The 14,073-nt window shown below is 39.7% G+C and overlaps 1 protein-coding gene across 1 annotated transcript; it reads left to right on the top strand.

Moving 5' to 3' along the window:
• Window positions 1-8,754: 8,754 nt before the first annotated feature.
• LOC112165815 lies at window positions 8,755-11,801 on the top strand. Its single transcript, XM_024302487.2, has 7 exons — window positions 8,755-9,397; window positions 9,502-9,678; window positions 9,781-9,906; window positions 10,216-10,362; window positions 10,719-10,883; window positions 11,114-11,293; window positions 11,402-11,801. Exons 1-7 carry the CDS (start codon window positions 9,098-9,100, stop codon window positions 11,465-11,467), a joined length of 1,161 nt encoding a protein of 386 aa, XP_024158255.1. The 5' UTR covers window positions 8,755-9,097; the 3' UTR covers window positions 11,468-11,801.
• The last annotated feature ends 2,272 nt before the right edge of the window (window positions 11,802-14,073 follow it).

Genomic DNA, 14,073 nt, shown 5'->3' with positions numbered 1-14,073 from the left:
CAAATTAACTTCACACATATTTGTCTTATCCCAAAAGTGAATAATCCAGAGCACATGTCGGATGTAATGCCTATAGTGTTGTGTAATGTGATTTATAAGATTTGTTCGAAAGTTATAGCCAACAGGTTGAAACTGATTTTGTTGGAGTTGATTTCACCATCTCGGAGTGCTTTTGTTCCTAAAAGGTTGATTGCTGATAACATTCTTGTGGCTAATGAGCTTGCTCATTTTCTTCATAATAAAAGGGAGGGTGGTGACGGTTACATGGCTCTAAAGTTGGACTTGAGTAAAGCTTATGATAGGATGGAATGGACTTTTCTTCGAAAAGTTATGGAGAGGTTTGGTTTTGCTTCTATTTAGATAGAGATGGTGATGCAATGTGTTTGCTCTGTCAGATACTCATTCTTGGTGAGAGGTAAACCTCGCGGCCTTGTAACTCCAAGTAAGGGACTAAGGAAAGGTGACCCTTTGTCTCCATATCTTTTTTTGATTGGGGCAGAGGGATTTTCAGCTTTACTTCAGCAAAAGCAAGCTTTGGGGTTATTGCCTGGGATTGAAATATGCAAGGAGGCGCCTCTAGTGAATCACCTATTATTTGCTGACGATAGCATGATTTATGCTAAAGTTTCATTAGAGGATTGCTATCAGATACAAGATATTATTGAAACACATGGCAGAGCCTCAGGTCAGTTGGTCAACTTTGATAAAAGTTCTATTGTTTTTAGTAAAAATGTTTCTGATAATATGAAGGAGGAGGTGTCTTCTTTGTTGGGAGTTGAGGTTGTTGAGTCCCATGAAAAATACTTGGGACTCCCAACCTATGTAGGGAGGAAGAAGACAGCTACCTTTCAGTATATCAAAGAAAATTTAGCCAAGAAGGTTTCTAATTGGCAAGGTAAGTTGTTGAGTGGCACAGGAAGGGACATTCTTATCAGAGTAGTGGCATAAGCTCTCCCTACTTATGCTATGAGTGTTTTCCAACTGACAAAAAATTTCTGTGAAGATCTTGAGCAATTATGTGCAAAGTTTTGATGGGGAAGTACGATAGATAAAAGGAAAATTCATTGGAAGACATGGAAGGCATTGTGTAACCCTAAAGAGGAAGGAGGCCTAGGATTCCGTAGCTTGGCAGAGTTTAATTTAGCAATGTTAGTAAAGCAAGCTTGGCGGGTGGTCAATAACCCACAATCTTTGATTGCTCGATTGTTTAAAGCTAAGTACTTTCCGGATGACTCATTTTGGACTGCTTCTTCTCATGCTTCTCCTTCTTATTCTTGGAGGAGTATTTTCTCCACAAGGGACTTATTAAGACAAGGGATGTTCTGGAAGATTGGTGATGGTGCAATAGTGAATATATGGACAGATTCATGGATTTCTGGGATGCCAGATTTTGACCCTTGTGGAGGTAATTTGGCTACAACTAATCTCAATTTGGTGAGTGATTTGATTCATCATACAGGGAGTTAGAATGTTAGTCTAATTAATAAGGTGTTTCCAGTGCATGAGGCTGAAGCTATTTTATCTATTCCTTTATCGTCAAGGGAGGTTACTGATAGGGTGATTTGGTGTTTTACAAAGCATGGAAAATTCACAGTAAAGACTACCTATCGGTTCTCCTTCTCTATTTCTCCTTCTCGTAGTCCTTTTGAATTGTTTGTTGGTGTAAGCTTTTGGAAAAAGTTATGGAAGGTAGTTATTCCTAATTCAGCTAAGGTTCATATATGGAGAGTGTGTCACAATATACTCCCATCTTCTTGCTTCGAAAAGGGTTGTGTTAGAGTCTATGACATGTCCTCTGTGTATGATGGAGATTGAAACAACATTTCATTTGTGTCGTGATTGTTCTTTCACAAAACAGGTGCTGCAAACAAATGGGATTTTCACTCATCAGCTGTATTATAATCCTCACCTTGTTATTTTGATATTTTGGAATGGCTTAGTTCTTGTGCTACTGAACTGTCATTGGAGTTACTAGGTATATTAGTCTACTTTCTTTGGGGGGTTTGGAAGGAAAGAAACAGTCGGGTTTGGGAGAACCAAATTGGTACTGTTGATGAATTAGTTTTGAAGGCCATGTCTAGATTGCATGATTTTCGTTCCTTGAATGTGAAAACTGAGCATAACAGGGCTAGTAGTACAAGAACAGTTTGATGGACTGCTCCCCATTTGGAATATTTTAAAGTTAATGTTGATGGGTCTTTTCATCAAGCAACGAAGAATGGTAGCATTGGATTGTAATCAGGGATTGGCAGGGTACTTTCTTAGCAGGATGAGGTATGTCATTATCCGGTCTATTGTCTCCTGAACATGTGGAGGCTTTGGCATGTAAACAAGCTCTTGAGTTTGTAGTTGCAAATCAGTTTCTTCCAGCTATTGTTGAGACTGATTTCTAATTGGTTCATAGTCAGTTGGTTAGTAGAGGAAGCTACAATTTGTCCTTTTTGGGACTTATTTATGATGACCTGGGGGCAGTTTTGAAGAACCATGCCAATGTGCGTGTAACTCATACTAAGAGAAGTGTAAATCGGGTTGCACATCTTATGGCCGCTCATGCTACTTCTTGCATGGTGGAGACATTTTATTTTTCTTCTCCTTCTTTTTTACTAGCTGCCTTAGTGGTTGAAGTTTGTAATTTGTAAGATTCCTTTGATCAATAAAGTCTGACCTCCTTTCTCTAAAAAAAAAGGTGAAGCCGAAGAAGCATTCTTTTCATTTCTTAGAAGGGTAACGGTTATTAAAGTATTATAACAATTATCTATATGTAAAGTTCAACCGTGATTTTACTATCTTAGCCATTGGTGTGTTCCTATTAATGAGGTTTTTTTTTTAAATTTTATTTTTTGGGAAATTGAAGATAGAAGACAATGCTCTCTATCTCTCCTTTATTTCAAAAGAAAGAAAAAAAAAATACACATAAGAGGAGGGGACACAAAACGTTACCCCTAAAAAACATAACGGATAAAATTGAAGCTAACTCAAACACCAACTAACGAAAACGAAAATTGGGAAGACCCAAATAATCTCTATGAGTTTTTGTATTTATTTTTAACATGTTACTTAGACTGTAAAGATTGACGTCCTTTCATGAAAAAAAAAAACATTGTTAGTAAACAACTAATCATACACAGCTCTAGAAAAACTACCGACCTAGCAGCTCTGCTAGGGTTTACTTGTCGGCTTCTCACCCTTGACAAAATTTTCAAATTTATGGCTGAACCAAAACTCCTCTTCCTGTTATGCTGTTCGACGTGCTTTATGGTGAGTTATGTTGCAAGATGGCCACCAAGTGCTGGGTGACTGTCTTCTTCCTGCAGATCGACCATGGCAGGCTTATTTGGTATCATCCCAATGCTTTGGTTTTGTTGATGTCTTATTGTTCTTCTTTGATCAGTGACGACTAGATCTAGCACTTTTTTCATTGTTTGTGATGGGGCTCCTCGATCGGGGATTTGACGTGGCTGATGGTGATGCCAAGTAGGCGGAAATTAGTGCTCTAAAGATGGTGTCGTTCTATACTGGCTGCAAGATCAAAGTGCTCTAGCTTCTGGGTGTTGGTGGCACGGATTGTGTTGGCGACGGCTAGTCTCTGGCTGTGGAAGATGACAAAGAAGGAGGCTGGCCTAGGTGGATGACTTGGGTTTCCAACTGGGCTTGCTTCATTGGGTTAGGGTTTCTATTGGGCTGTGTTGCATTGTGCTGGTGGGCTTGGTTGTTCTCGGTTCATCATCAAATTTATATTTTATTTTATATTTTATTTTTGGTCTTTATTCCTCTTTTCTATAAGAGGAATATGACTGTGTCTCTCTTTTTTTGAAAGAAAACTTCGCAAAGCAAACAAAACATTCTATTTTAAAATTTATAAATCTTCAGGACTCTATTTTTCTTTGTTTTTAAGCCTATTCCTAAAAGGTGAGTGTATTAGGGTGTTCTGGGTAACTTATTTTGTTTTAAAATAGCTTGTGTTAGGGTACTCTGGGAAACGACTCTTTCTGACGTCCCCATAAGGGTGTGTCATTTTCAAACTGGTTGCTGAACTTCAATGAAATGACTGACCTTTTTGTCTAGAGCCACTTAAATTGGGTAAATGAAGTCCATCAGGAACCTTCATGTATATTCCGTATCTAGATCCCCAAAAAGATACGTAGTGACCACATTTGTAAGCTGCATGTTCAGTTGACTCAGTGAACAAGTCTGCCACATTGTCCTTAGATCGAACCTGATTCACTTTGATCTTGAGGAGAGTCTGTTGTTGCTGATTATAAAAGAACTTGAGTCATATGTGCTTGGTATTAATTGTCGCCTTTGATGTAGCCTTGCTTCATTTGCTCAATGCAAGCAGCATTATCCTCATAAATGCTCATAGTCTCATCTGTGGTAGACTTCAAACCACAAGTGCTTCGAACATGGGTAATTATGGATCTTAGCCATATACATTCACGAACAGCTTCGTGAAGAGCAATAATTTCTGCATGGTTCGAAGATGTAGCGACAAGGGTCTGTTTTGTAGACCTCCAAGATATCGCGGTCTTACCTATAGTGAACACATAACTAGTTTGGGAATGACTTTTGTGTGGGTCAGAGATGTACCTAGCATCAGTAAAACCTTCCAAAATGCTAATGTCTTTTTGGGATGGGGACAGGAGACGTAGGCCAGTGTTGGCTGCATTCTTAGTGTGTGATGGGTCTGAATCCATCATCTCTCTGTAGGTATAGAACAAGCTCATACCAATCGCACCACTTAAGCATCGAAAAATATCTTTAACACCAGTCTAATGGCGTCGAGTTGGCGCAGAGCTATATCTAGCTAGCAAGTTCACTGTAAATGAGATGTCCGGTCTTGTGCATTGAACTAAGTACAATAATGCACCTATTGCACTCAAGTAGGGCACTTCTACCTCTAACACATCTTCGTCATCATCCCTAGGACGAAATGGATCATTTTTATGATCAAGACTATGGACAATCATGGGGGTGCTTGAAGGCTTCACTTTGGCTGTATTGAAAAACCTAAACATCTTTTGGGTATAAGCTAATTAATGAATTAGGATAACATCCACACTGTGCTCAAGTTCCAAACCTAGACAAAACCGTGTTCTCCCAAGATCCTTTATCTCAAACTCACACTTCAAGTGTTCAGCGGTTTCCCTTAATTCTTTACGGACTTCCAATAAAGTTCATGTCACCAAAATGAACAGCTATAGAATCCGAAACTTGTCATAGAAACGTGCTGGTATAGTTCATTATTGACATATCCCTTTCCAATCAAGTAGTCACTTAGTGAGTGTTTCAATCTCATTGCAAACGCGCTCTGTGGTCTAGAGCTACTTGAACTGGGTAAATGAAGTCCATCAGGAACCTTCATGTATATTCCGTATCTAGATCCCCATAAAGATACGTAGTGACCAAAGTTACTAATGAAACGAACATCGGGTACGGTTGGCCATTTTTTCCCTTTATTTTTATTTTGTAAGAACTCCTCTTGTTTAGGGAAAAGGTTTAGAGTTTCTCATATTTGAGATATGTTGCTAAGAGTATCAGCATCTCATGTGACATTTTGATTATTACATTGGTGATGTAGGGTGGTTTTGGATGTGCTTCATTGCCCTTAAAAATATTGAATTACTTAGGTAATGACACTTTCGTCAGCTCCACTGGAGTGAGTTATGTATAATTTCACTGATCGATAAATAAGTTGATATGATTATGAAATACACACACGTCAGCTCCACTGGAGTGAATCGTTATGTGTAATTTCACGGATCGTTAAATAAGTTGACATGATTATGAAATACGCGCGCGCGCGCGCACACACACATACATACATATCCATTATTATTGATTCATTGATGCAGTTGGTGCACTAAAACTGTTTTTGTTGGTATCATATAGTTCGAAAGAAACAAGGACCTTGTTCTGTTGCAAACATGGCCTAAGGTATTACAAACTTAAAACTTAGTAACCTGGCCAACTGAAACGAAACTCAGATAAGAACACAAAGTATCAAGAGAGCGGAATTGCACAATATTTATTATTGCAGAAAACTATATAACCACCAAAGTTGATCCATCAAAAATAAGGTTCCTCCCTTATATTGCAAACCCAAAAGGCACTGTGATAGCATCCTCATATGATACGTACAACTTCCAGATTACTTTCATATGGAGTACACAAACCTTGAGTTAGTTGAGTACAGGAGCTCAATTTGTTTGTGCTTTACTCTCAAACCACATAATGTGGTAACTAAAGCAAAATTTAAACACCAACGTTAGGACATGTACTGTCTGTGATCAAATATTTACGTTTCACGTTACAAATGTACTTTTTCTTTCTTTAGAAAAGAAAATTATTTTTACAAGTTAAAGCATTATATCGAGACAAATGACTATAAATTCACAACTACTTTAAATAGAGAAGAGAAACTACTCATATCCCATATACAGACTCGAGGATCACATACGTCATGAGTCATTGAGGTTTCAATCCTAACCACAATGATCTTTAAGTTCTCCAAGCTACTAATAGTCAAGAATTCTCGATTAACACCATATGACATTGCAACCAATCAACATCATGATGAATCACTTCACCCAAACTTCTAAACCATGTGTAAGAAAAATTTACCATCATGTTGATAACAATTCAACTGTATATTTCTAAAATTAAAGCCGTTGAGATGGAGAAAAAACCTCACCAAGATCCCTAAACTATAGCTCAGAGCATCTTCGACGAAGACCCAGAAAGAAATGTACGCATTGGCGCCCAACTCTTCCCTGAGATAGAAACAGAGCTCACTCAATTTCTGAGGGAAATGCCGTAGTCTTTGCATGGTCATATGTTGACATGCCAGGAATCTCACCGGACATACTTACACACAAGCTCAGAATCAAGCCATCCTTCTACCCTGTCAAGCAGAAGCGATGGGCCTTTGATGAAGAAAGATATCGGGCCATCAGAGAGGAGGTAACCAAGTTGCAAGATATAGGTTTCATCCGCCAAGTTAGCTACCCACAGTGGATCTCCAACTTGGTGATGGTAAGGAAGCCCAACTGGGAGTGGCGGACGTGCGTTGACTTCAAAGGCCTGAACAAGGCATGCCCCAAGGACAGCTTCCTGTTACCACTCATCGACCAATTAATTGATGCTATAGCAGGGCATGAGCTACTTAGCATGATGGATGCTTTCTCTGGCTACAATCAAATAAAGATGCACCCCTGGAGATCAGGAATGCACAATATTCACCACTGACAAGGGTTTATACTGCTAAAATGTCATGCCATTTGGCCTCAAGAATGCTGGAGCTACGTACCAACGATTAATGAACGCAATGTTTGCGGAGCACCTGGGAAAGTTCATCGAGGTATATGTCGACGACATGCTCATCAAAAGTATAAAAGTTGGCGGTCATATGGCTAACCTGCGCATCATATTTGCCATACTGCTGGCATTTGGCATGCGTCTCAACCCGGAGAAGTGTTTCTTTGGAGTTACCGCTAGCAAGTTCCTTGGGTACATCGTTAGTGAACGAGGAATTGAGGCCAACCCTGACAAAGTACAAGCGGTCATAAACATGAAATCTCCTGAGAAGAAAGTCGACGTGCAAAGCTTGCATAGAACGTTAGCGGCACTTTCTCGATTCATCTCCAGACTCACCGACAAATGTTTACCGTTCTTCAAGGCAATGAAGATGCCACATTGTAAGGTAGTAGATTGGACGCCTGATTGTGAGGCGGCATTTCAAAATCTCAAGGAATACTTGGCCTCTGTCCTGTTACTTTCAATCCCAGTACAGGGCGAGATACTCTACATCTACTTAGCGGTATCCAAATCAGCTGTCAGCTGCGTCATCATACACAGAGAAGCAATAGAAGAATTTCCAGTGTTCTACGTAGGCAAAGGCATGAACGGAGCGAAAACCAGATACTCACCACTTAAACAGCTAACATTGGCACTCATAATGGCCGCTAGAAGGTTACATCAATATTTTCAAGCACATACAATCCATGTCCTCAGAAACTAACTGCTAAAGCAACTATTACAGAGCCCTGAACACTCAGGTCTCCTCAGCAAGCAGGCAATAGAACTCAGCGAGTTCGACATAGACTACAAGCCAAGAACAGCCATTAGAGGCCAGGTTGTGACTGACTTCATAGCAGAGCTAACAGAACAGCAGCCAAAACAAGCAAATGATATGATATCGGAGGTCAATGATCCACAGCCTGAGACCATGCCAACTAAGGCACCCTCAAAATGGAACTTCTTTGTCGACGGCTCGGCCCTCGCCAAGGCGTGCAACGCTGGCGTCATCCTCACAGGACCAAGGGGACCTAATGTTGAGTACGCCCTTAAGTTTAACTTTAAAACCTCCAAATTTCCAACAACATGACGGAGTACGAGGCACTCAATGCCGGATTAATGAACACATTATTATTGGGAGATTCCTTGGCTAACTAGGTCTGATTAGCCTATGTTGACCACAACTAATAAAGAATTGACACATGACCATTTAAATAAGGTTTTATCTGCAGCTCATCAAATATCACATAAATCATGTATATAATAATATTTAAAAATGGTCATGTGTCAATCCCTTATTGGCTGTGATCAGCCTAACCATGTCTGGTTAGCCAAGTAATTTCCTTATTATTATAGGGCTGACGGTAGTCTTCCTATATCCGTTTCTTAATTCGATCCGTCGGCCCGTTGCCATGACGGGTTTAGTTTAAGGAAAGCCCATACCCAAAATCAAACCAATGATCCCCAATTATAGTAAACAGTAACTCTCTCTGTGTATCAAAGGAAGGAAGGTTGGCGTTGACGAGGCGGAGACAGAAACAGAAACTCAAATCCAGAAAAGGTAACAAGTGACCCAACACAAAAGAACTCGGTGGCGGATCGAATCTCTGTGACTGTTGCCGGGTTCGCAATTAGAGAGGCTTTTTCCATATTCCATTTCCGCCTTAATTTCCACGCGCCTCCGCAGTCGCAGTCGCAGTCACTCTGCTCCGGCCCAAAACGACGTTCAAAGCTCGCGTTTTGGATGAGAGCCGAGCCAAGCCGCGGGAGGGGCACAATTTAGGGTTTTGAAAATTAGTTGGAAATGGCGTATAGGAGGAGGCAGCAGGTGTCGGGGTTTCGATTCGAAGAGGGAGAAGAATCAAGAAATCGAAATTCAATTATTCCGCCGTCGCCGTCGTCGTCGGCGGAGGCGGGGGACGATTCGCTTGCCGCCAAAGCGATAAGAGCTTCTTCGGCTCATCGGGACTCGTCTCTCTCCTCTGCTTATGCTGCTCGAGGCGTTCATTCTGGTTCTCCTCTCTCCCCTTCAGCTCCTCAGTTTTCGAAACCAATCCCCACCGCCGCAACAACTGCTGCTACTTCTCTTCCCTCTCCCACCCAGGTTCGGTCTTTGTTTCGTTTGGTGTGTAATTCTGAGTACCCATTACTTACTTTTCGCTGCTGCTGCTTGCAAGTTTCCAATGTATTTATGTGTTGTTTATGTAGCCACATGAGTATACATCGATGAAGAATTTGAATCAATCCAAAAATGGGTTCTGGAGTGTTCTCGCTAGAAAAGCCAAAGCCATTATCGACGACGACGAAGATGATAATGTAGCTCCAACGTATGATTCTCCTGGAAGAAAAAGGGTGGAAACGCCCCCTACACTGACTAGGGATAAGGTGAGACCGTCCTTCTCTTCAATCATAATGCTTTTCAGTTTTCCGGTTAAGATTTTCTACATCAGTGGACTAATAATGTTTATTGCTGCTAACTGTTTGCAGAATTATGATCCAAATCCATCTGTTGAAAGCCGTGGAAAGACAGAAAATCCCACATTGCAGAAGGGATTGGGTGCATTTACATCATCCCTTAATTATATCAGTGGCACTATTGGGAGTGCCTTAGAGGTAAGCCGCCGTGAACTAATGTGCTAATGAACTTTGATTTTCATAGGGTTGTTGTCAAAAGAACTTACATATATTTATCATCTGTTTTGGTATATGATTGGAACATAGTAAGCTTCTCCAAATTTGTTCATAAGGCTAATAGAATGTACACAACCACCATCTATATTTGTGCCTGTTGTCAGTTGTCACTCTTATTATCCGAATCTTACCAAAATTTTATGTGTAGTTATCTCTTTACCTCTGGAAACAATTGAATAACTGGTACTTGGACCTTTCTGATTGCACTATTTCTGTTTCACTTTTTGACAGGAGGGTCGTACCATTGTTGAGAAAGGCACTGCAGACATTATTCAAGAAACTCGTAAGCATATCAGGAAAAAGCCGCAAAATCAGGCACCAAAATCAGAGTATCAGTCGCTAGCTGACCTCGAACTTCAATTGAAGGCATCTCGCGACGTAAGGTGGCAACTTTGTGTCACTGGTTAATATAGTAGAAGTTTGAATGTGTGGGCTGTCTGGATAGAATATATATATTGGACATTTTAATATAGTTAGCTCATCATGGAATGGGGAAGTCTTCAATGACTTCTAATGCTCCATCCATAATCCCATAAGCTTTCTATAATCCCCTAAGCTTTCTGTATACCGTCGTCTGAACCATAGGCTTAGCTCACCATGGAAAAAGAATAAACTTGTAATAGGGAGAAAGGGCCAATAAAATGGGCCAGTTATTTCTGCAATACATTTCATCATTATTGTTTGATGTTTTTGATGTACTTGTATACCTGATATGGCTTTTGTTTGAACCGCAGGTTGCTATGGCAATGGCTGCAAAAGCAAAACTTCTTCTTCGGGAATTGAAGACTGTAAAAGCAGACCTTGCTTTTGCAAAGGAGCGATGTGCTCAGCTGGAGGAAGAAAGCAAAATTCTTCGGGAGAATCGTGATAGGGGAGAAAGCCCTGAAGACGATGATTTGGTATCCACTCTTGCATTTCCTTTTGTCTTTTCATAATTTCTGTTCGAGACTGTTGAAAATGACTTTCATTTCCTCATTTCGTTTATATATTATATTTGTAGTTCATTTTAAATAATTTGAGCTGTACATTAATTACCATGATATGTTGCCATGTTTATTTATTATGTGTCTTCCTATATACATAATTACAGTAGTTTGCAATGTTTCTGATGCCGACATGTCCATTTCAGATACGGCTTCAATTGGAAACACTTTTGGCAGAAAAGGCAAGACTGGCACATGAAAATTCAGTTTATGCACGTGAAAATCGCTTCTTAAGGGAGGTTGTTGAATATCACCAGCTCACGATGCAGGATGTTATATACTTGGATGAGGGAACTGAAGAAGTTACTGAAGTTTATCCCATCAAGGTACCTTCTAGTTTCAAGTCTATCATCTGTCTCCCATTTACTACCTATATCACTGTCCTCTCCATTGCCTTCTGGACTGAATTTGACATGACTTTTTCATGGACTCAGGTCATCCCTTCTCAGTCTTCACCACCCTCTGAAGTACGTGGTGTCTCTGCAAGTCCTACCCTATGATGGCAGGTTATCGAAGGACACTAGAATGTTTCTCTTTGATCTCCAAGGCTTAAAGTCGTAGCAATATGATTTCTTGGCAATATGATTTCTTGGCAATATGATCTCCAAGTTCTGTAGTTCTGTACCATACACAGGCTTAAAGTCGTAGCAATATGATTTCTTGGTTGTAATATGCTTTTCGCAACTTATTATCAGTCCTCCCAAGGGTATGGCTGGTATGTGATGTTATACTTCATCTCCCCTGAGTGTTCAGCTACAAAGGGGTTTTACCGCCTTTAACCTACGATGTTAATTTATTTCGTGCTTGGGAGTTGAAACTTTTGTTGCATTTTGACAATTGGGGATGTAACAGGAAGGCAAGAATGGACGCGACTTTCACCAAATTTCGAACAATTTCGGACAGATGTTATCTGCTTATCTTCTGAGATGAGAGATATGGTCATGATGGTTGTATACAACCCGTTGTATTTACAGTGAGGAAAATTAAACGAAAGGAACCGGACAGGCTCATCCCCTTCACATGTGTACATCCGAAAATTGAATGCTGTATACACCTTCTGGTGTGAATTGTGATCACATGAAATGGAAGGTTTTGGTCCGTCTGGTTTTGATTTTTGAATCAACAAACCAAAACCTCTGGTAGCTTGACACCACTCTCCATGTGACACATTACAAAAGCATTTATAAATCACCTGAAGCATGTCAGAAGGTTGCCATTGATGACATCTCAAGTGTTGCGTTTGGCATTTGGTTATTTGGCTTTCATGTTCTGGTGGGAAAAACCTCAAAGCCACTAGTCGACAACATTGTTTTCATTCCACCAAATATCCACCTCTCCAAAAACACCTGTTCCCTGCTTATTTCCGAGTCTAACGCGTTATGTTATCAGGTTATCAATTGATCTTGATATAATTGTTGTTGAAATTAAGCAATCAACTCCAAGACAATCCAAGAATGTGATGTCCAAATTTTTCGGACAGCTAGCTAAAGATAGAAAATTTCATTCGGCGGCCAATTATAATCAACATATATGATATATGTCCTTAATTTTGTTTTAACAAAACTCATAGATTACAGCTACAAGACATGGTTGAGAATGAAGCATAGGATTCCTCTAAAGGTCCAAGGTGTGATATAAAAGAAAGTAGATGGCACAGCACGTTGCCCCGGAGACAACAATGTGGGGATCAAAACAGACCATGTCACCATTTGGGAAGTGGGAACCTCCCAAAATTATTAAAATCATGAGCATCTTGCAAAACCCTAGCTCATTTTGTATTGTAAATTATTGTGTAACTACACAAATTTGATGTATTTGGTAGTTATACCAAACACAGCTCATTATAGTGATTAAACCATTCACAGCCTATCATACAGCTTATAAGGTAAACAAGGAAAAAAAAAAAAACAATCTTGTGAATTAAAAGTAAAATTTTTATCATACGGATATGTTTTTAACTCGAAATTCATTCTCTCATTTTCTTTTGATATGAATTTTTTTACGGTTGAATTTGATATGCATGCTATACAATGAAAATGCGAATAAGTGTTCAAATGAAATAACTCATAACAAGGTTTATACATCATTGTCGAGGATAGTGAAGTTTTGCATTGTTGAGGGCTTTAGTCAAGTATCGGCTATCAAATCATGTACTGTGACCTCAGAATTATTCAAATTCCATGTTGTGGTTCAAAGATCAACCGACTAAATTAATGAACTTCTAATGTTCACAAGTAGAAGAAGACAACCTAACAGTCCCATCGTTGGATTACGACCATTTTGGAACATCATTATAATTCACAGGGAACCTTGATGCATTCTTATGCCTAATTCAAAATGAGTTTCACTTTCTAGAGACTTTCCAGAGCCGTCTCTCATATGAATAGTTCTCAAAATGTAATATAAATAATTAAAAATATGTTAAAAATTATTATAATCAATACTAGTGTTTTCTTAATCAGACCAAAGAGCTTTATTCAATTATTGAATTGACTTAATGATATGTTAGAGCGTGAATTCAATTAACTCAAGAAAATAATTTCTTTCAAATCCATTCTTCATTGAGCTGAGTTTTCTTGATAAACTATGATCAGTTGACGATCAGAAAAACACTAATATTAAATCGAAAAAATTACGTATTGAAGTCTTCCACCTATTATATTAGACTGAAATGATTCAATGAACCACTACAAGTTCTTTCTATCGGTGTCAAGAAATCAACAATGGAAATTTCAATGCTCATAAAGGAGTAAAATCATATAGATACAATTTCCACTTATGGAAAAACAGTACCAAACATGGTAAGTTTTCAGGTTGGGGACTTGGGGGAAGTGTGGTCAGTAAAATAGATGAACAGTACGTAGACCCAAAATGATGCGAATATTCAAAGACGGAGGAGAACGCCAAGGCCCACCGTCCTCAACGACGCGTGCCTTCACATGGAGGATCCGGGGCCACCTGCGGCGGACCGGTCCCAGCTCCCATGACACCCGCAACGCCTATGATTGGGAGCGTACCCTCCACGCCCTCCATAAAGCGCGTCACGGGATCGGCGCTGTCAGTCTCAATGTGAGGTGTCAATCTTAAAATCTTACAGCGACGACAA

Source organism: Rosa chinensis, chromosome 5, assembly GCF_002994745.2.
Source record: "Rosa chinensis cultivar Old Blush chromosome 5, RchiOBHm-V2, whole genome shotgun sequence".
NCBI lineage: Eukaryota > Viridiplantae > Streptophyta > Magnoliopsida > Rosales > Rosaceae > Rosa > Rosa chinensis.
Note: the sequence above shows the minus strand (reverse complement) of the source record. Positions and strands in the feature narration are given on the sequence as shown.

Coding starts and splice junctions, on each gene's coding strand:
- LOC112165815 (XM_024302487.2), top strand. CDS start 9,098: ATGGCGTATAGGAGGAGGCAGCAGGTGTCGGGGTTTCGATTCGAAGAG. Junction 9,907..10,215: donor CTATTGGGAGTGCCTTAGAG/GTAAGCCGCCGT, acceptor ACTTTTTGACAG/GAGGGTCGTACCATTGTTGA. Junction 11,294..11,401: donor CTGAAGTTTATCCCATCAAG/GTACCTTCTAGT, acceptor TCATGGACTCAG/GTCATCCCTTCTCAGTCTTC.